This window comes from Microtus ochrogaster, linkage group LG4 (assembly GCF_000317375.1).
Source record: "Microtus ochrogaster isolate Prairie Vole_2 linkage group LG4, MicOch1.0, whole genome shotgun sequence".
In the NCBI taxonomy this organism is placed as follows: domain Eukaryota; kingdom Metazoa; phylum Chordata; class Mammalia; order Rodentia; family Cricetidae; genus Microtus; species Microtus ochrogaster.
The window spans coordinates 61,981,312-62,006,588 of record NC_022030.1 but is presented as its reverse complement, the minus strand read 5'-3'; the positions used below and the strand labels follow the sequence as shown (position 1 = coordinate 62,006,588).

General features: G+C 47.5%; 1 protein-coding gene across 9 annotated transcripts in view; it reads left to right on the top strand.

The window, feature by feature from the left end:
• The window catches only part of Agap1 (ArfGAP with GTPase domain, ankyrin repeat and PH domain 1), a 456,884-nt gene that overhangs the window by 383,419 nt on the left and 48,188 nt on the right, over positions 1 to 25,277 (top strand). For 6 of the 9 annotated variants that reach the window (XM_013351735.2, XM_013351734.2, XM_026786117.1 and 3 more), the window contains 4 exons: positions 3,527 to 3,604; positions 13,644 to 13,798; positions 16,915 to 17,005; positions 22,207 to 22,429. In XM_013351735.2, the coding sequence (XP_013207189.1) occupies positions 3,527 to 3,604; positions 13,644 to 13,798; positions 16,915 to 17,005; positions 22,207 to 22,429 (547 nt within the window). The remainder of the gene's footprint in view (positions 1 to 3,526; positions 3,605 to 13,643; positions 13,799 to 16,914; positions 17,006 to 22,206; positions 22,430 to 25,277) is intronic. The other 3 variants (XM_005361713.3, XM_005361712.3, XM_026786118.1) reach the window with 1 other exon arrangement.

Genomic DNA, 25,277 nt, shown 5'->3' with positions numbered 1-25,277 from the left:
GGAATGGCCTATTACTCTAGCTTAGTGCCTGTAAGCAGTGTCTAGTTAAAATCAGTGTCATCAACAGTGTCTCTGCTCTTTCAGCCTGAGTTGTTCAGATTTTTGGTCCTTTTAGTCCTTAGAAAATAACTTTGCAGCTGGTGGACCTAGTTCTGGATAATCTTGATCATCAACTTGATATGATGTAGAATCACCCTGGAGACAGACAGCTGGGCGGCTCTGTAGTGGAGTTTCTAGAGGTTGTTAGTTGAGGAAGAAAGACATAGCCTAACTGTGGGAACACCAGTCCGTGGACGGCGGTCCTGAGCTGATGAGAAGGGAACTAAACACCAGCATCCATTTCTCTCTGCTTCCTGGCTGGATACAACATGATCAGCTGCCCAAAGCTCCTTCCCCACCGTGATGGACTGTGCCCCCCAACTGTAAATAAACCCTTCCTTTATTACCTTGCACTTGCCAGATATTTTGCCACAGCAATGAGGAGGGTAATAATTATTTAATACAGTGATGATACATTTAAATATCTCCCCTAAGTACTCAGCAAGCCAGCAACCTTGTTTGCTTCGTCAGCTTCCTGCTTTGGCTGTCCCTATAGCAAGCCCACACTGAGTTCACTGTGCGTGTTTTGTTGTTGTTGTGAGGGTGACCGTGGTCCTTTGCAGTCATAGCTGTGTGTTACCATGCTGAGTGTGTTTTCTGCCCACCTATGTTGAAGTTTTGTTTGTAAAGTGAAATAGGAAGGGAGAGATCACACCCAGGGTATGTAGTTGGGTCCAATGCCGTATCTTCTGGGATGTCATGGCCATGAGGATGTCTAACATGGGAGACGTTGCTGCAACCTTGTGTCCTTTAACTCCCTGCTCTCATCCAGATGAAATCCTGGGCTCATGCCGTAAGCAGAGCTGTGGAGTGACGAGAGCAACCACATGCCTCCACCATGCTGCCTTTTGTCTTGTTCAGCCCACATGCAACAGTAACATCAATAACAAAGCCTAAATGTTAGCCTGTGTTTTTAAAGAAATTTTCATGAAAGTTTCTAAAAGCCCTAAAATTATTTAGAGACTATCCAAGTGGGATATAATGTTGCACGTCTGTGGCCTGAGACTGAGGTAGGAGGGTTTAGAGACCCACCTGGGTACATGGTAAGACCGGCTTATCTTTGAATATGGCGGCCTTAGGCAGCACACTTCTTGCCAGGTCTGGAACCAGGGGATGATATGGAATGTGTGATGGTCTGGAGTACTGGCAACTCTACTTGGTACCAGTTGGCTGTTCCCTCTGAAATGTTACCCATGATCCTGACTGCAGTTCCTGTTGAAAAGATCCTAAACAAGGCAACTCAAGCAATCAATGCCCCAGGAGACAAATGCTCATATCAGGGCCTTGGTATCAGCCAGAACACAGCCATTTTTTACAAGGAAGAAAAAGCCATGACATTTTATACGTTGAAATTGATTATTTCATCAATAGGTTAATAGAAATCCAGGCTGTAAGTTCACTTCCTGGTTATACATCCTCACCGTAATGGGGGAACAGGGCATGAAAAATGCAGAGTGCACAGCAACCAGGAAGAGGTTTCCACGCTGAGCTTCACCCCTTCTGCAGAGCTCAGCCTGGATTCTGCCTATTTATATGTAAATGTTCTAGAAGGGGGTCTGCTTCCCTATGAAGCACTAGTAACCACTTCTTTCTGGAACTTGTGAAATATGCCCCCAGACTCTGGGTGCATCCACTAGTAAAAATGAAGCACATGCCGGTTGTAGGCACACAATGTAACCTGTGGGAGGGAAGGGGAGCAGCAATCCTTTGACAGTGCTTGAAAACTGTAAGCAATTGGATTTCCTTCCTTGGTCAGAGTTTACTGGCTGATATCTGAATGGCCCTTCCCAGGTGTGTTGCTTCCTGGGATGGACACAAGACCTTAAAGATGCAGAAATGAGCAAAACCCCTCCACTTTCTCCACCCACCATGGAAAGTTAAATTTTAATCCATATACAATAGGCAGAAGACTCCAGGCAGCAGCTGTAGGTGTTCACTGGTTAGGGATCAACATTTCGTACCAAATCATTTGTGGGAGTTCACAATACAAAGTGAGCCTTAGATGTTTAATAATAGCAGCTTTAATCATTTTAAGTCAGTGGGCAGTGAATTCACAGTTGTTTGCTCTCTTGATTAAACTTTGTACTCTAAACATATAAGACTATATTTCAGAACAGCCTTTGTCCTTGACAGCTCATGTTTCTCACATGTATTTTGGAGATCTTTAAAAAGAACCTCAGTGAGAGTGGCCAGCAACTGAACTCACCTAGAGCTCTCCTGAGGTCACTTTCTGTCCATCAGAGACCCCGGTGTTCACACAACCTAGCCAGGGCCTGACACCATACTGCCTGCAATTGAGTGGCTTAAACACTACAGCAGGTAGGATTGAGTCATAGATGCCTCAGAGTCAGTCTGGCCTCCCGCCTGTGCTACATTGACTAATGGAAGCTCCTAGCAGGCTCTCTTCCTGACTTCGGAGTTGAAAAACAAATGGCCCATGGTTCTCTTCGTTGGGAGCATGGCAACTTTCACCCCTGCTGAATATATTGGTGTCTGCCTACAGTAGTGGGCCCAGCTAAGATACATGGCTTTATCTCGACCCCCGAAGAGCCAACTTGTCAACTCTTGTTGGCTTCTGTGACCTATGTCTGCAAGGGCTGAGGGTATCCTCAAACCAACTTCTTCCAAGCCTCAGGTATCTCATGCGTGCATGTGTGTGTTATGTGTGTGCGCACGTGCATACGTGTGTAGGGAGTGTGCACATGCATGTATGTGTGTCTTGTGCATATGCATGTCGCCTTCCAAGGTAGCCAGTAGAAGGAAGGGGCCAGATGGAATAGAAACCATATCTATGTCCCTGGAGTGTCTCACCACATGTCTGCAGGGCAGCGTACACACTTGCTCTATGTCCCCTTGGCTCAGAAAGTTACTTGAACTCCAGCATTCTATTTGAAGTGACTTGGTGTCTGTCTTTTCTGAAGGACGTCTGAGGAGGCTTCTGCTGTGGGGGAGCCCACTCGGTCTCCAGGGAGGGAAGATGCTTCTCGGGTTCTGCGGTTTAAGCTAGTGTTCATCTCACAAACGGTTTTGAGGAGGAGTTGAAAAATATTCTTGTTTTAAAAGACTTGCATCTGAAACATAAGGTCACTTGGACTAGCTTCTGGACCATAGCCTACCACAGCCCAAAGGCCAGCGTTTGCCCTTCAGCAAGTAGCTTTGTGCTCAGGAAAGGGTCTGTGCACATTTGCCTGGGAACATCTGATTTCTTGAGCACTCCACTAACCAAGCTGGCTCGCCTCTACCCTCCTCACCTCTGTGTTGTCCTGGGGGGAGTGGAGGGCCAATGGGAGCCCCTTGTGCTGCCCCTTGCTGCGCACTCAGGTGGCTTCATGTGCTGCTTTGACATTTCTTTTCTCCCTTTTTCATTTGTTTTCTTTTCCTTTTTGTTGTCTCTCTTTCCCCTGCCTTCTCTGCTCTCTGGATGCAGCCAAACGCAAAGCGTGGAAACTAAACCGTGTTGGTAGCCTGCGAAACATATACAGCAGCAGCAGCACCAACACCGAAGGTAACCGCACCCGCCCCGCCGGGCTCCCGCCTTCCCGCCTTCCTGCCTTCCTCCCCATGCAGACATGGAAATGCAGCCGCATGCCCCCGCATTGTGTTTGCAGTCGGCCCTGTGGTCTTTTCATCCTTTTGTTTGTGTGTTCTATTTTACCATTCATGTTCCTTTCAGCTTACTTAAATTTTGACCTTTCCCTTCAGTCGTAGGGTAGTGATGTTTAAATTACTTTGGAAACCTATTTTCTCCTCTTTTTTCCCCCCTTTCCTTTATACATGTGGGCACTCAATGTAATATTTCCCAAGTTATTACAGTTTTTAAAAGTGTTAGTATCAGGTGTAATGATCTGTAGCCAAATACAATAGTGTGCCGTGACATTTAAGTAACAGTCTTAATTTGTTTTGTGGAAGCATTCTCCATAATGCTCTCTGCAGCTCTAATCCAGAGGCAGGCAGGCCCGGGCCATTTGCATGGACTGCTATTGCTTGTAAATTCCGTATATTGTTTTGTTTCTAAAGGTCGTCTGGTGCCAAAGTTCACAAATTGACTTGAGTTGCTTTTTTCACCAAAGACAGCCGTCATTGCTTTTGTATAATAGCAGATTGAATTCCCCCACACCTTCATTTGAACAACACAATTATAAATTGCCTTTTTTTTATGATTACAAATGTCAAGGGTCAGAATTATTTTGATACCAGGCAAGGGAAAACCAGCGCCATCCACCTAGTATACGAAGGGAGGCTGGCGGGTATACAGGATGCAAAGCAGGTCACAATCCAGCGAGCCTGGTATAATAGGGGGGATTTCTTTTTCACTTAAGTGCAAGCCAAATGGGTCAAGTAATGGCGAACTCGCGCCCTAACACTAATTGACTTATTTGGGGATGATTATAACAGTAATATTTTTCTTAATGTCACTGTTTTCTGGGCTGTTGATTTTAGCGATTGCCAAGTAGTGGCATTAAATCTCCTGTAAATTTTAAATTGCACACTATTTCTGTAAACAAGTCCCTTCTTCACATCCCAGTCATTAACCTTTCCTGATTTATATCCCCGTCCTCTCTCACTTCCCTTCACAATTACTCCTGCTTCGCCACCAAAAGCCCTGCTCTCGAGCCGGAATGAATGCACAAAACCAAAGCCACGCTCGCAGGGCAGCTTGTTAAAGAGCCATTTTGTAATCACAGTTTTGTTCGCACTCTTCAAGAGGAGGTGATCGGTCCAGATCCTGTGTATCCTGGCCTGGCCACATCTCTCTTAAAAGCATTCAGAAAACGAAATGAGAGAGAGGGCAGAACAGGGATTTAAGAAGCCGCCTCACCAGTTACAATTTTCTGTTGAGCACAGAGGTCTCACGGTTCTTTAGATGGTAGGTTTTCTTCTTCTTTTTTCTTGTTTTGTTTTGTTTTGTTTGGGGTATTTATCATCTCTCTGTCCTGTGTCTCTATCAAAGGTGTCTTTTATATGGTATAGGTTATAGGTTTATTGATGACTTTTTTGCCTTAAAAACTAAAGAAAGTTGTGACTGTTTTAAGTGTTACTGAATACAGAATTGAGGGACAGTAAGAAGATGTATAATTCACTCATTATCCTCAAAACTAAATCCTTCCTACCCATCACCTGCCAGAAGGCCACACAGGTGACCTTGGTGGGCTGAGTTGACACTGTGTATTTAAGGAATCACGGGAAGGCTGATTTCTCAGTATTCGCTGCTCGGGTAACGGGGAACTTGGCATCCAAGGCAGCCAAAGCTTCGGAGGCCACTTAAAGGTTATAGAGGGCAGACAATGACTAGGTGAAGTTCACTCCTCTCTGAGTCCTCGGTAGCTTAACTCACTTGGGGTCCCTCCATATGAGTGAGTGCCACAGGTATCCATGGGGACTGGGGGGGTTGGGGTACAGGCCCCTGGACCACGCTGTCTCATTTGACCCTCACAGTGCCCTTACCAGGTAGGTGTTGTGTTACACACAGGAAATTGAGGTTGTGGTAAGTTCCACAGACCCTGTGCTGAGCTGTGTGCTCCAGGACCTCCACTCCGGAGGGGCGATGGTGGATGCCCAGAGTGTGTGAAAATGGATTGTTAGGAGGACAGGCATGGGTTAGAAAAGTGCAGGTGGATCCTTTGCCCTGCAGGTCTGCTGACCCTTGAAAGCCAGGTAGACACTTGGTGCTCACCCTGTAGAACCCAGGGTTGAAGCTTTGTTCCTTCTTCACAATTGAACTCCCACCCAGGGATGGTAAAATGGAATGCTCTTCAGCAGGAATTGCAGCATTGACTTGTCTCTCAAGCCTGTGCAGCAGGATCCCCGGGGCAGGGCCTCATAGTGGCATCGTTCCCCAGCCAGCCCTCTTGCTGGCCCAAGCAGAAAAGGTCTAGATGTCAGGTGGGTGGCGCTCAATTCCAGTGTTTGACTCTGTGGCAGATGTTTCTGAGAGAGTGCCTAGGAGCCAAGATGTAGAACAAACAGACTCTGCGTGACAGTGTTTTTCCAGGTTAGTATGACGTAGAAAAAAGGCTGTCCCATCTCAGAAGCCAGAGCCAGGTGGACTCACCAACTGAGAAGAACTTCAGATATGTGGATAAAGGGGTACAGTAAAGGGTGCAGTGAGCACTGCTTGGTGTGCAGTCCTCCCATTCTGTCAGTCAGCAGAGTGAGTGCTTGAACGTAGCCCACCTCACATGGCAGATGACCCTCATACCCAAGGATCAGCCAGACTCAGAAGTGGCCCAGAGTCCAAAAAGAAGACCCTGTGGTTCTGCTCTGTCTGCAAAGGTCCATTTCTGTGGGTTTGGAATCTGTCCAGAGACAGGCAGAGGAAACCCACACTGGGTCCATCACTTTGTGGTACAGGCCTCTCAACAAAATCTAATCTGTGGTGTTCTGATATCATCACTAAAATTCAACCTAGAGACTCTATGGAAAGTCACTTGTCAATATAGGGGCAAACTGACAAAAGCAAGCATACCTAAGTGCTAAATGTTAATGCAGCTGTCTTAGCTGCTGCTCTACTGCTGTGACAAGATACCATAGCCAAGGCAGACAGCAGGTAAGCGGGCATAGCACTGGAGCAGTGACTGAAAGCTCACGTTTTTAAGATAGAGCCATGAGGCAGAGAGAGAAGCAAGGAGAGCTAACTGGAAATGGTGTAGGCTTTTGAAACTTCAAAGCCCATCCCCAGTGATGCGCCTCCTCCAGTGAGGCCACACCTCCTAATCCTTCCCAAACAGTTCCACCAACTGGGACTCCACTATTCAAACATATGAGCTAATGGGGGCCATTTTCATTAAAGTCATAGGAGCTAAAGCAAGATTGGGAAATCCAAGCTCCTCAGTTGGCTTCATGGAGAAACAAGGAAGGCTGGCCATGCTGGGCAACCCATTCTGGGCGAGCAGAAAGGTCTGTTGATTGTCTCACTCCCTGGCTCCTGCAGCTGGGAGCCCAGGGACCCTGAACAGTGAAGACAGACTGCATCCCAGCAGTAAATATGCAGAGCCCTGCACATGTGTCGCCCCCCCCCCGTGTTTTCCTTTGAGAATGGGAGGGAAAATGAAAGTAATCTTTGCATGATGGTGGGTTTGAACTGACGTCTTAAACAGGCCGTCTCCATCATCAGCTAAATGCCTAAACTGCATGACAATTGAATGTGGGCCTTTAAATGTGACACTGAAGCATTTTACAAAATGTATTTCTCAAAAAAAAAAATAACATAAACGCCTGAGGCTGTGTATGACATTGTATCACATGGTCCGTAGGGCCCAGGTTATAGGAGACCTGGAGGTTGAAACTGAACACTGTTCACACCGAGGACAGTGGCCTCTTTAGATCACAGGGATGTCTTCCCTTGCAAAAGGAAGGTGGGGACAGCATGCTGTGGTGTTCCCTAGCCAGCTAGTGCTGATGTGGCTGAAGACCAAAAAGGTGGAGAGATGATGACTCCATGGTTATGAATACATACTGATCTTGCAGAGGACCCAAGTTCGGTTCCCAGCACCCACATCATGCAGCTTACAGCTGTCTGTACCTCCAGCTCCAGGCGATAGAGAATCCCTTTCTGACCTCTCTGAGTACCTGCACTCACAGGCACAAATCTTGAAAAAGAGGTGGAGTGACCTGCCTGCAGGCACCCATTAAACAGGGTATAGGGCAAACCCTCTCCACCTGTAGATGCCCCACTGGAAAACCCTTTGCTAATACTCATGAATGGAGGGGTGGCTATAGGCAGAGTTGGAGCCCTCCTCTCTGTGCAGTGCCAAAAGCACGTGTCATTCTTGCCACGTTTGTGAGTCAGTGTAACAGGAAGCAGGCTCCACCTTACGGCTGGAATCCTGGGTGGACCTCAGGTTAGGAGCCCAGATTCCAGGAAGCCTGGGGAACCATTTTCCCCCTCCAGAATGCAGAATCCCACGTGGCAGTGAGAAACTGACATGAGGGACCCTGCAGCCCATTCATCCTTTCTCCTTGGAGAACAAACCCACTCAGCTCCCTTGTTCTGGTCACACCACTGTGAAGCGCATCTTTGAGGACAAAAATTGGAGGGCCTTGGCCTTGGTCTTGGCTTTGGTGAAATCGTCTTTCCCATCCCCTCTATGAGACCAGTGTCTGCAAGTGTCCAGCTCTTCCCTCCCCCACCCCCTCCTCCGTATTCTTCCTCATCAGGTGTCTCCTGTTAAAAACAGCTGCCCATGTTTGAACTATTTTCAGCTGTCTGTAGCCCTTTAACCCTTTGTCTGCTAGGATTCCACAGAAATAATTGATGACTGATTGGCCCATTAACCTTTAAGGGGGAAAAAAGTTTGACAGCCCAGACTTGTGTAATGAGGAGGGATTCCCTGTGAAGTCGATCTGATAGCTGAGATGCTTGCCCCTGAGGAGGTAAAATTAGCCCCCCGGGGCCTCGTCTGCATAGAAACTGGACACAATTAGTGCGATATCCGGTGTTATTAATGTCATTGGGAATAATTGGGCAGGTTGGTTTCGACAGGTTCATGGCTCTAAAATACTATTATAGTGGACCTCTCCACAGCCAACCGTTAAACACAGAAAACTGTTTAAGCCCCTGGGAGCCCAATCACTGTGTTAGTGAGCTGGGGACCAGGGCTGTGCATAGCCTGGAGCTTCGGGCTGGGATGGTGGCCTTTAGGCATCTCCTTGAAGTGGGGAATAACTCTGTGCTTGTGTATGTTTCTGGAACTGAGAACATGATTCTCGTGTGTATGCCAATAGTCTTCTACAACCTGAGTCTCTTCCATAATAAACTCTGCATAAGCTCCTGTGCCTGTCATTAGTGATTGGTGTATCTGCAAATGACACCAGAGAATAAAACTCCAAAACTGACCCTTCTCACTATTCAAGCATTTGTCATTTGGGGGGTGCAGGGAGGACCCACAGCTCTCATCTCACTCCTTGGAGGCAGAGGCAAGGCAGGCAGGCGATCATGAGTTAAGGACAGCCAGGGCTACAGAGTGAGACCAGTCTCCAAAGGACAGTAAATGAACAGAGGACAGCGGCCACACTCAGCCCTCTGAGACTGATCAACATCATAGCGCCTGGTGTGCTTATGATCGTTTGTAAAAATCTGTTTGCTAAAAACTCTACTAGCATCAACTGTCATTTTATGAAGTAACACAGCCATTGAGGGATTGACGGGCACTACGTCACCCGGTGAAATGTCTGAGCATTGAGAGGAAGGAGCATGCTGCATTAGGCTGTCTGCTTTTTTCAGTCACCGCCACACTGTGAAGTGCGAGCATGGATCAAGTCGGGAGGCCTCTGAGGTGCTGTCAGTAAACATTGACTGTCATGTCACCTGGCAGGCCCTGCCAGGGCCCATGCATTGGCTTCATCAGTCCTTGTTGCAAGTGACAGGAACCTTTTTAAAGGGGAAAAGACCCAAAGACAGTAAAACATCGAGGATGCAGCTGACTGGAGGGACATCTGGACTTGGGCCCGGAAGGTATCGGGCTTCTTGGCACCTTGATTCCTGACTGCAGTGTGCTGGTGGCACTCAGTGACCTCCACCAGAGGAGAGGGCAGGACCACATCCCTTGCTTTTGTGGGTTACCATCTGTTACTTTCTGGAATTAAACGTCCAGTTTTGGGTTTCAGAACATTTTTTTTTACTGAGTTTTCAGGTTGCTCTATAGCCTCACACAGTACATTAACTCTGGACTTTTCTGTCCTCCCTAAAACTCCTCCTTTTCAAAATGCGATGAGTAGACTTCACTCAGGACCCCAATAAGGACCTGAAGCAGCCGAAAGGGGTACAGGGTAGTGAGGTGGCTTTGAGAACTGGAGGCACGCTCATGGACACCTCCAGGGAGCCATTGCTAATGTCACTGTGCTCGGCTCCCTTTCCCTCACCCAGTCGCATACCTTCCTCCCATCCGAGTGGACTCAGCATGGTCCAGCATACTGTCATTCAGAAGACAGTAGACATGATGGGCAGTGCCCGCCAGTCGTTCCAGAGATAATGGGGTTGGGGGAGACAGAGGAGAGCCATGACCTGACTGGGTACTCATTCACAGGCTTAGAAGTGAGGTGTCAGAGGGAAGGCAACAGCAGCGTCTGTGACGGAGAGGGCAGAAAAGGACTGAGCACATGCGCGGCTACTTTGCAGATTGGAGTGGAGTAGGAAGGTGTCTGTCTGCAGGGTGTACATCCTACATGAAGGCCAACACACTTATAGCGAGACTCTTGGAGCTCAGAGTAGAGAGAAGAAATCCTTACAATATGTAGATGCCCAAGAAGATACAAGAGGTAGCCATAAGTAAAGCAGAGAGGTGCAGCGGGGACACCCCAGGAACACAGAGGAGGGAGAAAGGTCGAAGTGCGCAGAAGCTGCGGTCGTCTAGAAGGAAAGCTGACGGTGCAACACAGTGGGTTTCCTGGTGTTCCTGTGAATTCTGCCCTTTGTGTACCTGTGCAGAGAGAGGCACATGGCTCCCAGGACAAGGCAGAGCCAGACTGCGCCTGCGTGGCTTCATCTGCCCATTACAGCTAAGCTGGAATCAGAACAAGGCAGAAAGTTCGGTGATAGCTGTGTAGCACTTGACCCAGATACTCAGCCATTTCTGTCATTTTGTGCTCTGTCATCCATACATGGGTGTGCTTGTCCCTGCTAAGTAGGGCCTTCAAAGACCACCCTCTGCCTCTCCTGACACCCAAGGCATGAAGGAGAGGTAACCGAGAGAGCCCTGGGACCGAGCCCACACCTCAGTCAAGCCAGTTTGGCTCCTTGCCTTCACATTCACACTGCAGCTCATGATTTAGGCTACAAACGTGGGCAGACATCCTCTAAGGGAGTGTACAGAGCTCCAACTGGGGAGGCTCACGGTTGTCATGTCTTCAGCAGACATGCAGTAAATCCCGACCAGAGGAAGCATTCTTCTTATCCTTGGGTTTCACAGATGTCAGATGAGGGGAGGCTATGCAGATGTCCTAATGAACAGTATTCACATCCACCCATGAATGACCAAGTGTCCTTGCGTTCTACCCATGAATTAATTATACAGCTTGTCCCTGCCCTACCTCTCTCTTCACTGAAGAGTTTTAGGTACCGAATCAGTGCTGTCTTGCAGACCTCTGTGTGGTAAAAGTTGCAGTAAATAGTATCATGACGTAGAAGCCCGTGGATCAGGAGACAGGTCATTTCAAGCCCACAGATGCTGTGGCTCTGCTGGGAATTGCATGGTGTGGTTGCAGGTCAACCGTGAGGAAACCTGTCTGAAGTTACTGTGTAGTCTTTTTTTTTTTTTAATGAAAACTTAACTAATCCCCATGTCCAAGGTCCTTGGGGCTCCTCCCCAGCAGGTGGGCTTGTTCTGCGTCTCCACAAACATGGGCCTCATTTGAGTACCATTCCTGGCCACAACCTGTAGTTGGCTTTGGGGGGGTTTGGGTTCATGTTTTGTTTTTGTTTTTTGTTGATGTTTTTTCTCCTCTGGGGTTCTGCCAGCCAGTTCCCAAATAAATCCATAGAGTCTTAGTCTTACTTATAAATGTCCAGCCTTGACTTGTTTGTAGCCAGTTTTCCTAACAACATCCCATTTCTCTTTAACTATGTTTTGCCTCTGGGCTTTTTACCTTTCTTTATTCTGTATATCTTATTTTCCACCCTGGCCCCTGGCATCCTCCACTCCTTCCTTTCTCCCTCCTTACTCCTCTTCTTTTCCCTAGATTTCTCCTCCTATTTATTCTCTCTGCCCACCAGCCCTGCCTGTTTCTCTTTCCTGTGTAGATATTTGCCATTCAGCTCTATTAGACCAGTCAGGTGTTTTAGACAGGCAAAGTAACACAGCTTCACAAAGCTAAACAAATGCGACATAAAAGAATGCAACAGACCTTCGCATCATTGAAACAAATGCTCCACAGCATGACCAAGTGTAATACATTTAAGGTAATACCACACAACAAGCACCTGCTTTTTGAACTCTTAATACTCAAACTCCAAAGGCCAAGAACCAAAGAGATCAAGAAAGAACTCAGGAAACACGCATGAGTTAGGCAAGCTCACGGCTTCCTTGGGCTACCTGCATGTACTGTTGAGCTCAGGCATGCTCTGGCCCTGCCACGAGCACAGCCTCAGTACAAACACCCAAAAGGAGTGACATGCCAGAGCCATGGCTGTAAGGCCTGGCCCCTCCTAGGCAATATATCACAGCTGCAGAGCGTGACTAAAATAGAGCAGCTCTTATCCTACAGGGGAGTCATGGGCCTTGGCAGTGTTGGAGGGTGTAGACGCTTCTGTCAGCTGTCATTTTCATTCCTGGAGATGGGCTTTCTGGGGAAAATGCGAGGCTTTGCACACAGGTGTGTCCACCTGCCCACCCTCCAGGTGGTGTTCAGACTGAGCCCCTTGGGGTTAAGACCTGTTATCAGTTGAGAGAGAGAGAGACACCTTGCTTACATTCCAAGTTCAGTGCTGGTCTTCGTTTTGTTTTTTCAGAACACTAAAGACTCCATACAAGTGTGCCATAGTGATTGGTGGTGGTGGTAGTTGCAGAGGCCTTACATTCAAGACCTGAGCATCCTGTTCCTGGGTGATGTCCCAGCCCCTGGGAGTGGGGCTTGATGGCATCCTTGGGATCAAGGGAGGCACCATGCCCTGGCATCAGTGCAGTGGCAGGGCAGGGAATGACTTAGTTGATAAGCAGGTCTACGGGTTACTCTTTTCCTGTGACTACACAGCCAGTTTCAGGCCAGTGCTAAGAAACTCCTCATCCACTGAGGCATGTGAAGGGTCCAGCCTTGGCTTCTGACTGTGCTTTTCCTAAGCGGTGCCGCCTCTGAGCAGACAGTAAGAACAAGGACTGAGTACACAGCCTCCAGTGGCCAGGCTGCACGCCGCTGTGCTCACATGCAACAGTTAGCGAATGATAAACTCCACAGAAGCTGCCTGTGCCCAATCCACAGGGGAGGGAAATGCGCCTCAGGAACTTACCTAAAGGCGGAGGAACAGGTACTGTCACAGGACGTGGACACAAGCTCTCTTCCCCTTTAAAAACAGGTGTCTCTGGCCACCCAGCCAGACCCGTGCCCACTAATCCCCTCTGTGTTGCCTGACGTCACTTTGTCCATGTCTTAGTGAGATGAGAACTAAAGCTCCCGTTGATGAGTGCTCGACCATGTGCTGACACCACCTTGGTGTTCCCAGTGCAGTTCCCTGGATCCGTACTCAAGCCCTTCCGTAGTCCAGTTTCACATCAGCAGAACTAACCCCATTTTCCTCTTGCAGATCCAAGGGACAGCAGTAAGTTGCAAACTTACTTTCCTTGGTCTGTGCCCACACAGAGACCCTGAAATCCCACGCTGTCTCTCCTTTCTCTCTGTCCCCCAAGCATTGATGGAAACCTAGTTATCGCTGCTGGCTTTGGAAGCCGGCCTTGAGTGTTGGCGGGTGTGTGGATCAGATCTCAGCGCTCCCATCCTGTATGTGCCGCCAGCCCCATGCCTGTGCCATTGAATCCAGAGGCACTTGTGACAGGATGGGCTCGGGCGCTGCTGTCTCATGAAAGTGAGCTCTTCATCCCACCTCTGTGTTCCAGAGCAAGAAGAAAACTTTGAGTTTATCATTGTGTCCCTCACCGGCCAGACATGGCACTTTGAAGCCACCACATACGAGGAGCGAGATGCATGGGTCCAAGCCATCGAGAGCCAGATCCTAGCCAGCCTACAGTCCTGCGAGAGCAGCAAGAATAAGGTAAGGCCCTCAGCAGGCTGCCCCAAAATCAAGGCTGCTGATCATTAAAGTGAGAAGAAGGCCCAAGTGGAGCCAGGAGGGGGGTATGGGGACACAGGGGCATCAGATGGCTTGTGTGGATGACAAGACCCAGGTATGCTTTGTGAGGAGAAAAAAACTAAGTAATTGAAAAGATAAAACCACTTTGTATCTACAAACACCATGCATGTGTTGGTGTCCTGGCTTGGCCGTCTGTGTGTGGCAGGATGTCCAACATGAAGCCTTTGCTGTGGCAGCCGGCGCTACGTGGGAAGCTTTCGCCTCTCTCTGTAGGCGATGAAGCCTTTTGGACTCTGCCTGCTTATGCGTCCATACTTATTTTTTTGTTGTTATTGTTTGAGGCAGAATAAATCAGAAAAAGTCACAGAGACTTAAAAGATGCCCTATTCTGCCCTCATAAATGTCTCGAATGTCACAGGGATACAAACGGAATACAGAGGAGATAGAGGGAGTTTGGGCAAGGTGGATTTTCTTTTTTTTTTAAAGTCTGGTTTATGTTTCATTCAGTAATTAAAAAGAGTTCTCCAGCAGTTGTTTGGCCAGAAATAAAAGTGTGTTCACTGCGTGTTCTGGGCCACTGCTCGGCAATCTTCCTTATACCGGTCCTGTCTTTCCCAGCCGGGTTCTTTGCATTTCAGTCTTTGAACCCTTAGATACTCAGAGTCCTTTGCTGACCCGTCGAGATTCTTGGTGAGCATTTTGATTTTTCAAACTGTGATCGACTGGAAACTGAAGAAAGACATGGCCATCCACCTGCAGTTCATTTATAAGCCATTAAAGAAAGCTCTGCCCGTGATGGATGGCCAGCTTTGTCATTAAGAAGGGAGCCTGCTTTGCAGAGAGGTGGGGTGTGTTATTTTATTACCCTCTTGAGCCAGGGTAAGCCAGACCACAGTCATTATTGTTATTATGTAATTTGCTTCTCTCTTGGACGACAGTTCATACCCAGCTCAGGAGAACCACAGTTTTTACTCTGAGCTCCCTGGATTCTCAGGTCATATCCCTATCTAGCCGTGATGTGTCTCCCCTCCTCACTCCTGGGCACAATGACACCTGCCATCCACAGGCTCGGAATTCTGATTTCAGAGCAGGGAAGGGGGCACGTGGTGCTGATCAGACAAGCACATCCCCGGGTGTTATGGAGAAATTAGTTTTACACATTCTGACTGAAGCCACGCCTCTTCTTGTTTTTAGAAGCTCTGGCCAATGTGGGCTCCTCCCATTCCACTTCCTTGAGAGCCTCTTCCTTCTTTGCTACTCTGATTGCAGACAGAAGGGTATCATGAACTAGACGCCAATGCCAGCCCACCTAAGTCTGCCCTCTGTAACCATGGGCAAGCACACTTGTGGAAATGGCTTCCCCTGAGAGGAACTGAAGGACACCAGACACCAAGAAAGAGTCATATGGGACATAGCTCTCCCAGCACGGATGACTCCATTAGAGAGAGAGAAGCTTCGAGTATGTCAATCCAGAGACAGATAGAGCAGCCGACCAGTGAGTCACAGCATTGGACAGATACATGGAGGAAAAAACAGGGAGATAGGTAGACGCCCCCTCCCCATGTGTGTGACACCTCCAGATACCAACTCAATTTGTTAAATGATTTCTTAGGAAATAAAAACACAGCGGTAAATAATGCCGATTAAACAATAGCAGTAAGTAAATGATAACTTAGTATTAATTAACAAGCAATAAATTCACATCCATCTCTTTAGCACAAGATACCTCAGTTTGTGAAGAATTTGTACACGAACGAAGTTATTCTAAGTTTTGAAACTGATCAACTTTTGCTTCAACTGTAATATCAAGTGCATGTTGAATAAATAAGCCTTTTAAAATACACATATCCTTTCCAACTCTGCCCCTGCTTCCGGGATTTCATCCTTGCTATGCAGTCAGGAATCTGCATAGGAATTTACAGAAAGCATTTTCTTTATGGCTCTGTCTCGGGTCAAGCATGCCTAGAGCATTCCGAATACACAGCCAAGGAGCTTGCTGTGTACTCATTCACTAAGAGGATTCATATGCATACACTTACATGGTGACGTTGGAGGCTTTGTTGACATCAAGTGATAGATAGATAGATAGATAGATAGATAGATAGATAGATAGATAGATAGATAGATAGATAGGCAGGCAGACAGACAGCGAGACAGACAGACAGACAGTACTCAGCAGGAAAGGCAAGCTGCAAGGCAGTATGTACCCATCTGGCTTCCCTACAATACCTGTGCATAGAAAAACTGCCAGAGGATCTCTGAGTGATGGAATCCTAGTTTATAAATGCTTGTGTCCCAAATTTTCTAATGTTGCCACAATAGGTTGACCTTAAAAAGCAAAAAAAAAATCTATTCTGAGATCCATAAGAATGAATGCCCCTAAGCCGGGCGATGGTGGCACACACCTTTAATCCCAGCACTCGGGAGGCAGAGGCAGGCGGATCTCTGTAAGTTCGAGACCAGCTTGGTCTACAGAGCTAGTTCCAGGACAGGCTCCAAAGCCACAGAGAAACCCTGTCTCGAGGAAAAAAAAAAAAAAAAACAAGAATGAATGCCCCTGCCTCACTCCAATGAGTGACTTTGATTTCATAGCAACTGAGAGGTCATCAGGTGAGGGAGAGACTCTTCTGGCTATGATGTGTGGTATGGTCTGGGGTTTTCTGATAAAGATTCAGAAGATAGCTCTGTGCATGCTGACTAAGGCCTGACCTTTGGCTGATAACACAGATTATTTTTTCTCACTCTTTAATCTTCTAAACCAAGTAGCTATGTGCATGAAGGTGTATTAACCAGTGACATTTTCCATGTAGCAGTCTTTGGTTCATTCACAAATTATGGCGGGCTGACCACTTGGCTCATTTTGGGGATTGTCCATCTCAGCCAATAATCCTGACATATGACCTGACACTCTCCCTCCCGAACTTCCCTAAGACATCATAAAAGGAAAAATTGTTTGGAAATTGCACACCGCTGCACCTCTGCACAATCTGTTTGGTTTTTCTCTGACATCATCAGAAGATGTGTGACTTTTTCCTGGCTGCTCATATTTTGCATTTTTTGTCTTCCTTTGTGCCTAGTCCCGACTAACCAGCCAGAGCGAGGCCATGGCACTGCAGTCCATCCGGAACATGAGAGGGAACTCTCACTGTGTGGACTGTGACACCCAAAGTAAGTACACGGGGCTGGCGCTGCCCTAGATCTGTCATCAGCTGCGGCATTGAGGGCTAGACATGTTTAGATCTGGGTTTAATTTGAACATAGTGTCCTTCACACAGCCTTACTGTTGGAAGTGTGTCTTTTCTTATACACTGGACTTCTGTGTGCCCTGCTTAAGCCTCAGGCATCACAATGGTTGAAGGACTGAAACTATAAAGACTTCATCTCTTGGAGTTACCCCAGTATGTCACGCTTTCTGTTGTGCAAAAGGTAATATTCCCTTTGAGGGTGAAGTTTTCTTTTTATATCCTGGGGGGCAAAGTCTGCCCCCTCAGAAGCCATGTTGAATAAACTTTGCCCATTTATATTGTTACGTAGGGTCTTGAGGGGCATGGGAATGCAGTTCAAACAAGAGGTGCTGGTTCCGGTGAGGGATGTCTGGGAACTGAACACGCCTGTGTTGTTGGGCAAGGCACCCAGGGAACATGGTCAACAGCCTTGGGGAAGAAACAAAAGGGTCATAGGTTTTTGAGATCTTCAACCTCAAAGCTAGCTTCCCACCAGAGTTTGCTTGTCAGGAGGACTCTGAGAAAGAGTGGAGTGGTAGAGAGTCGTGTGACTGGAGTCTGTAGCCTCACAGAGTTCTCCCTGGGTGAGCCAAAAAGAAAAGTGGCAACTCAGGCTGGAAACGATGGAGCTGATGCAGATACTTGGGTGCCACTACCCAAAGGGCTGTGAGATCTTTATGCATTTGTAGGCGGGGATGAGCTGTCCACATCTCCTAGTAGGGACAGAATTCTGTGCAGTTTTATGGGGAGACTGTCTGAGTGCACCAGAGGAGAAGAGCAGAGAGAGCCAGAGACCTGCAGGTGGATTGTGAGTGTCACCTCATGAGACATGGAGGCACTAGCCCAGACTTGCTGCGGACGAGGGGAAAGAGCTGAACTGACCTCAAGGGCCCGGACCAGCAGGTTGTCCAGGTGGCCTAGTTGACCACAGCCCAGCAGGAGCCTGTCCTTGGGACAGGAAGGGCACACTCTTCCACAGACTCCTTTGGGCGCTGCTTTAAAGTCTCTCTTTGTTTGAATTTTTAAATTTTACTTTCAAAACGTGAGCTGAAGAGAAAAGAACATATATTTGAAGTGTGTTTTTGTCCAAAACTTTTCTTAAACCAGACATTTTTTAAAGCACAGAACCTGAGGCAAATTAAAAAAAAAAAAAAATCCAGAGATGATGTCTGTAATTGTTTCCAGCATGCAACTAGAGATTCCTCAAAAAGAAACCAATTGATAGCTTTACAGAAACTGTGGCATGTGGCAAATTGGAGGTCACAGGTCCTTTCTGAGAGGAGGTGGATATATGCATGCTAAGAATGGGCAGGAAGGGGAGGCCATGAGACCAGACTGTGGACACCACATGAGCAGATGGGGCGGAGCTGATAAAGGCAGAGTTGAAGCTTCAGAAAAAGAGGTTTGAAGGCCATTCACCAAGTATGCTGTGTCCAGTCCACACATGGATTATCTTTTGGATAGTTGGCACTGTCATGGGCCCATGGACAGGACAGGGAAGGAAGAGTCTAGACCACAGCAGTTTGTCCAGGTCACTGAGGTAGCAAGCAGTTCTATGCAATTCAGCCCACACCCTTCGCCAGCCTGTTGCATCCTCAGAGGCCTAAGATGCTTGGAGAGTATGATGTGAAGTACATGAGCAAGCAGGGAGGGATTTTTAGTGTAAATACCCAGTTTTGGTGCAAATGCCAGGAAACAGATCCCCTTAGGCCACACCGGCAATGAGATGTGAGCATGCTCACAGGGCAGTGTGATTAGAAGCCTGTGAAGGCTGTGTGCCTTTGACTGCAGCAGTTCCCTTAGGCAGTGGGTAGGAAGACGGTCTGTGCAAGAAAGGAGCAGACACCCACTTAAAGATGTCCCTCTCCAGGACTCTGTGGACTGAAATCAGAGCCACTCCACTTCTAAAGGGAGGTACTGGTGACATCTGTTGGTGTGACAGACAGTGGAACTCCAGGGAAACCCCCCTCCCACCCAAAAGAGTCTCAGTGGCCCACCGTTTCATGTGTATCACCCTCTGGGGGTTGAGAATGTAGCCGGACTCTGGTACAATGTGGGGGTTGAGGCCACAATTACTGCAGGTCACCAGGTTGTCTCCTCTGCACACTCAGCCTGTCCCAGAACAGTTTCCAAAGAGGGCATGGAGCCACCTTAGCTACGGACTGTTGTCTATAAAGTGAAATTGTGGTCCAGTGAATTTGGAAAAGTCAGTGCTATCCACCACTCAGGACAAGGCCCATCAGTATTTGAGAATTTTGTTCTAGAAGGATCTTGCTTGTCCAGCCCAGCTCTTTCAAGAAACCACTGACAACAGAAATCTGTTTTGGGAGTACTAGTTGCCAGCCACCAGCAGCATGTCCAGAAAATGACCCGGGGAATCCCAGAGTGTGCTCGCTTGCTCTCTCTCGCTCTCTCTTGCTCTCTCGCTCTCTGTCTCTGTCTCTCTGTCTGTCTCATACACACAAACACATACACACACACACAGTCCTCACCAGTATGTCAGACCTTCCAGGACAAAGGTAGGAAGCAGCCCAGGCTCTGCCTCCTGGTCCACAAAGTTCTGTCATTGCCAGTGCTGCCCATATAGTCTGGCTAGAGCACTGTTAGTTCCTAGTAGATCTTGTCTGACCCACCAGCCTCTGCTACGGTGAGGCTGTTCTGTATTCACCCTGATATAGTGTGTTTTCACAGCCTCTATTGTCCATAGCCACCAAGAAGAGTGGGCACACCAAGCTCTGCCCAAAGCAGGGCTTAGGTTTTGTGATATCACCTTATTACACTGGGGATATGAGGTGCCCAAGGGAGCTGTAGGCAGTTCTACCTGAGACCAAAGGAAGAACAGCATGCCAGGTAGAGCTGGTAGTGTTGTCCACAAGCTGGTGGAGGCGGTGAGGGTCTCACATGAGACAGAGAAAGGGGTGGGGCTCCGTTCTTATCCTGTCTGATCCCAGTGACAGGTAGCAGTTACAGCAGGTTCTGGGTCTCAGTGTTACGTGACTGGGCCTGCCAACATTTCACGGCTGCTGTTGGGATGTGCCTTCAGGGATCAGGATGTGAACATACGGACATGAGCTGCAACAATCCCATGTTGTGAGGAGAGATAGTAAGGACACGTGTGGGGGCTTAGATCAAGAAGAAAGGGCTGAATTGGAGAGAGTGTCTGTGGGGACAATGAAAGAATGAGGGCTGACTCGCCAGATCCTGGGAGAGCATTGGTGCTGTTGGGAGACGCAGAAAGAACCTTGACAGAAGAAAGCATCATCAGTGCAAGCTGATGTCAGGGAAGTCTGTGCAAAATGTTCCAGCTGGTAAATGAGAAAGAGGTCAGAGCTGTTGACAGTTGTTACAGTTTGGGTTGTCACAAAAGCCAAGTCAAGCTGGGTTTATGAGGCAGCGAGAATGGCATCAGAAGAGAAGAGATTACAGGAGCCAAGGTGGGGGCCAACCTGAGGAGGAAATACTGAAACCATGGAGAAAATCCCAAAGAGACATTTAACTTCACCTGCATCATGTGCAGAATTGGGAGGTGGACAGTGGATAGGAAGTCAGCAGTGGGCTAAAATTGTAGCCATGGAGGTGGCCGGCAGCTATGACAGCCCTGTCTCAGTGGACAGAGTTGGTGGGGGCAGCATAGCAGGAGCCACACCCTAAGGGGCTGCAGACAGCAGGCAAGAGCCATGCGGAGGAGGGTATGCAAGCTCTTCACCAGCTGAGTCCAGCCTGCAGTTGTGCCGCCTCCTGTGCTGTGCCCACTCGTCCCTGTGACCACAGCACACCTGGCAAGAAATTACACGAAAGGAAGCTACAGCCTGTCATGTGATAGGGGAGGGGGTCCTCTGTGGGGCCAGCTGTTTGTTCATATCTCCATGGATCAGGGCGCACAGACAGCACAGGAAATTGGGCTGAGCTCCACCTGCTAGAGACCAACTGTTCAAACACATGAGCCTGTGGGGGACATTTTACATCCAAACCACAACACAGTTGTCTTCTGCTTTTTGTCTTCACATGAATCTGTATGTTTCTGTACCCTGTTCTCTCTGCTTCTGTTTGAGACTTAGGTTTTTGCTTAAGTCAGAACATCTCTGAGATCACAGGCCTCTTTTCCAGGGCTCTGGGATATGAATCAGCCATCTTCTTGAGTTGTACTGTTGTTATACATAGCTTGCTGACATTCTGGTTAGTCATCATGCGACCATCAATGGTCATTTGCCCTGCAAAGAGCCCAGGAAGTCTCTCCAGTGGGTCAGATCAGTTTTTTTTTCCTGACTCTTCTGACTTGAATACATGACAGTTTTTCTGACTTGAATACATGCCAGTTCTACCTGTGTGAGTTTAGCCTCTCTTCCTAATAACAATGAGAGCCAGTGGTCATCAAGGTCAGTCTATCTTTTCAAAACTCCTAGAGATTGTAAACTCAAAGCCAGCCCTGGGCCCAAGTTCCAGATCTTCTGATGATATCATTACACAATGACAGATCTACCCTATGCCTCCGAAGCCATTCTCTGTACAAGCCCAGCATCCAACAGAACTGTATCCTTATCCTGTCAGCCCAGCTTGAGACATAGAGTACTCACTCCACGAGTCACAGCTGAGGGAGCTGGGTCTTGATATGACTAGAGTACCTGCACACTCACCCGCCAGTGACCAGTGGAACCCTGTGAGTTGCTGCAATAGGCACCCTTGAGTAAAACCCTTGTTGACCTTCACACAGGAGTGTGCCTCTTCCGTCTTCGAAACTGGCTAACCCAACCAACCTGGGCTAACTGTACCACAAAGGGTTATGAGGGCCAGTGCGACCTCCAGGCATGGCCTGGGCCAGGGTGGTACTCAGTTACCTTGTCTCTGCTTCTCATTCCATCAGCAGCAGTTCTTAACACACAACTTTTTTTTCTGATGTGCACCAGTCCTGAGCTGTGCTGCTAAAGTATTAGAAGAGGTATCTCTGTCCAGATGAACACCAGTCTGAGAAACTCTGGATTTGGCACAGCTGCCAGCAACTTACCATGTTTCCCCTGACACCAGGAACAGCTCTAAAACATGTGACTATGGGGACTGGCTGCCTGAGTAGGTGTCCCTGAGAGTCCAGGACCACTGAGAAGGACTGGTGGCGGTCTGATTGAAATTTCCCCGTTTCTCTTTCTGTAGACCCTAACTGGGCCAGTTTGAACTTGGGAGCCCTCATGTGCATCGAGTGCTCAGGGATCCACCGGAATCTTGGCACCCACCTCTCCAGGGTCCGATCTCTAGATCTTGATGACTGGCCCATGGAGCTGATCAAGGTGATGTCGTCTATTGGGAATGAGTTGGCCAACAGCGTGTGGGAAGAGAGCAGCCAAGGACGGACAAAACCCTCATTGGACTCCACAAGGTAGGGATGCACAGGTGCTCCTCCAGCAGCTGCACTGCTGGGCACGACCTCAGGAACAGCTGCAGCAGTGACCCTGGCAACCTATAGGGATGCCGATTAGCCTAGTCTGGAAGCATCCGTATTTGAAATTAGTCTGAAGCAGACTGAATGATTCAAACTCCTTAATTTTTTATGTTTATTTTTAGGCCTTGGGGATTCCTCTCCCCTCTTGGAAATGTATTACACTTCTAATTTTATGAATATATTACTTTAATTAATATATTTCTAATAGGCCCAAGCTGTGCTAACACTAATTATAAATTTTTGATTCTTTGGTTTTGTATTCTTTTGTACACCATTGCTAAGCATCTTGTGGATAACCAACTTCCTCACCTGCCCCTGCCAACAAGTGAGTTTATGATTAAGAAAATGTATTTTATTTTCTAAAATATACTTCTAACACATTTAATTAAGTACAGTTAAGCATAATGTATGGTGACTCCTCATTAATGCTAATTGTTATCCAGGATAAAAACGCATTTATTTTTGAGGCCATTTAGTTTCCCATTTTTCACTTACAGCAATTATAAACCATTTTTGAGGATATGCATACATATTTAATTCCCCTAAGAGGTGGCTGAAATAGCCCATTTTTAAAGAAATCCAATTCCATAGTAGCAGAGGGGTTAGCTCATCTCTAGTTGGTCTACCTGAGGACATACATCCAAGGTACTCAGGTGCTGCATGCTCTGTGTGTCGTTCCCCCCTCCCCCTGCTATCTCCCCCACATGGGCTTGAGACCTGCTTCTATTGCACTTCTCAAGGTAGTGAGAGGAAGAGGCATGTCATTCTCAGCGTCTGAAGTATGCTTGTTTGTTGCTTATTTGTTCTCTTGGTGATGAGATACAGTCAGAGCCCAAGTGGCTAGAAACCAGTGGTTAGGCTTCACATCCAGGTTCTAGCCAGTGATCTGAGACCTGCTGGCCGAGTGTTTCACTAACACTGCAGAATGAATGCGTGGCGCCCCCTCTGGTGCACATCAGGAGTGAAGCTGGCGTACGTTAATGCTGTTTGTGTTAGGCAGGGCAGGAAGGGGAACAGGAAGGGAGGGCCACAAGGTGCGATAGTGTGCTTAACACCCCATAGGTTTGCTGTGACAGCTCCTCATTGTATGAGTTAGTCTGGGTAGCACCGTTAGGAGTGGTTTTCTCACAAATCAAAGATATGCTACCCTTTTTTCTCTGTCTCACTATTATCTTTCCTGATTTAACACTCACATGGAAATCACTTGGGCTCTTCATTCAATCCTAAAACATTATTTGCTTTGTAGTGTCTCTTTTTTTCATGGTGTAGTTAAATTTCAATCTGAAAATGAAAAGATACTTGGAAGTTAAATTGTTTAATGTATGAAGAAAACATTGATATGAGTTAGAAAAAATTAACTTTATGCATCTGACCTTTTAGGTTTAAACGTAACATGTAGACTATGTTTAATGCCATGAATTAAGAAGGTTTGCTGTTCGTGTAGAGCATAGAAGAATTAGAAGCTGCTGTGTGGTTGTCTTCATGTACCCAGCAGTGAGTGGCTACTATATGGGCAATGGCCAGTTCTGACTGCTCTTTGCCCTGAGCTCTGGGGCTATAGCTTTCTGTTCTGCCCAGCAGCACCTGTAATAGCTTAGAGACAGGTGAGAGGAGTCATTTGCCTCACAAATAGGGTGACTGCAGGTGGACCTCTTGCCTTTGGTCAAGTTTCAAGAGCCCTTCTGAGTCACGACTCCTTCCCAAGGCTGCAGTGACATGGTGTGATGACCATGGCATCTCCTGATGGGACTTTGGAATTTCTGAATTTTCAGACAGGCATGAGATCTGGAGGCATATTTGTATCTTTGGTAAATTATCCCAGGAAATTCTTTTGTCTGGTTAAATTAATAAATATTTACCAAATACTCACAAGAAGAGAGACGGAGATGAATAAAAGATGAGTATCCTGACACGTGGGCCTTCTTGGAACCAGCTGAGGATGCCAGTTCCTGGGAAGTTTACAACCATGGCTGATTTCCAAAAGAGAGGTATGGGAGGATAGGGAAGCCTAAGCAAAGGCAGGAAGGTTCTGCCCACAGCACACATGTCCAGCAGCGTGCCTCCTGCAGGGCTGGACCTCCTCAGATTAAAGAAGCAAGAATGGGTTTGCTCTGGGAAGCTCTTGAGCCAGGATGCCGGATATCAGCCAGATTGGGGTAGGATGTATAGTCTGTGTTTGACCTCATTCCATATTGTTCCTCAGAACACTGAAGTCAGCAGCAGGGAGATTGGAAAGGACCAAGACAGACCAAGGCCAGGGCTACCTAGGTTTCTAGTGTTAAAGACATACTACAGCTCATACATAGGACAGTAGTGATCCTACTACCTCCCACCTTCACCATCCATCCCCCACCCTTTCCCCAAGGAGAAAGAAAACCCTGGAAGTCTGGGCTAGAGTCAGAATGGAATTCACCCCAAGGAAGTTGATATCTAGTCTAGGTATTGCCTATCCAAGATGCCTTACCCCATTCCAACCCTCAGGCCTCCCACCTTCTCCATGAGGAATTGAGGCCAGTTACTAGAAGCATTGAGGGGCCAGAAACTAAACCCCAAAAGAAATAGTTTCATAAATGTTGATGCTAGTTCAAGGAAAAAAACCAAATGTCACTCTTTGAAACAAGGGCCCAAATGTTTTTCCACAGAACTTGGATTGGTTTCAGCGTGATTAAGGAGATTCATTCTGACTGGAATATAATTAAAAACCTGCTGCTCATATACAGACACACACATCCTAACATATACATACATACACACACTGCAGCATACCAGCACACATGTACCCCAA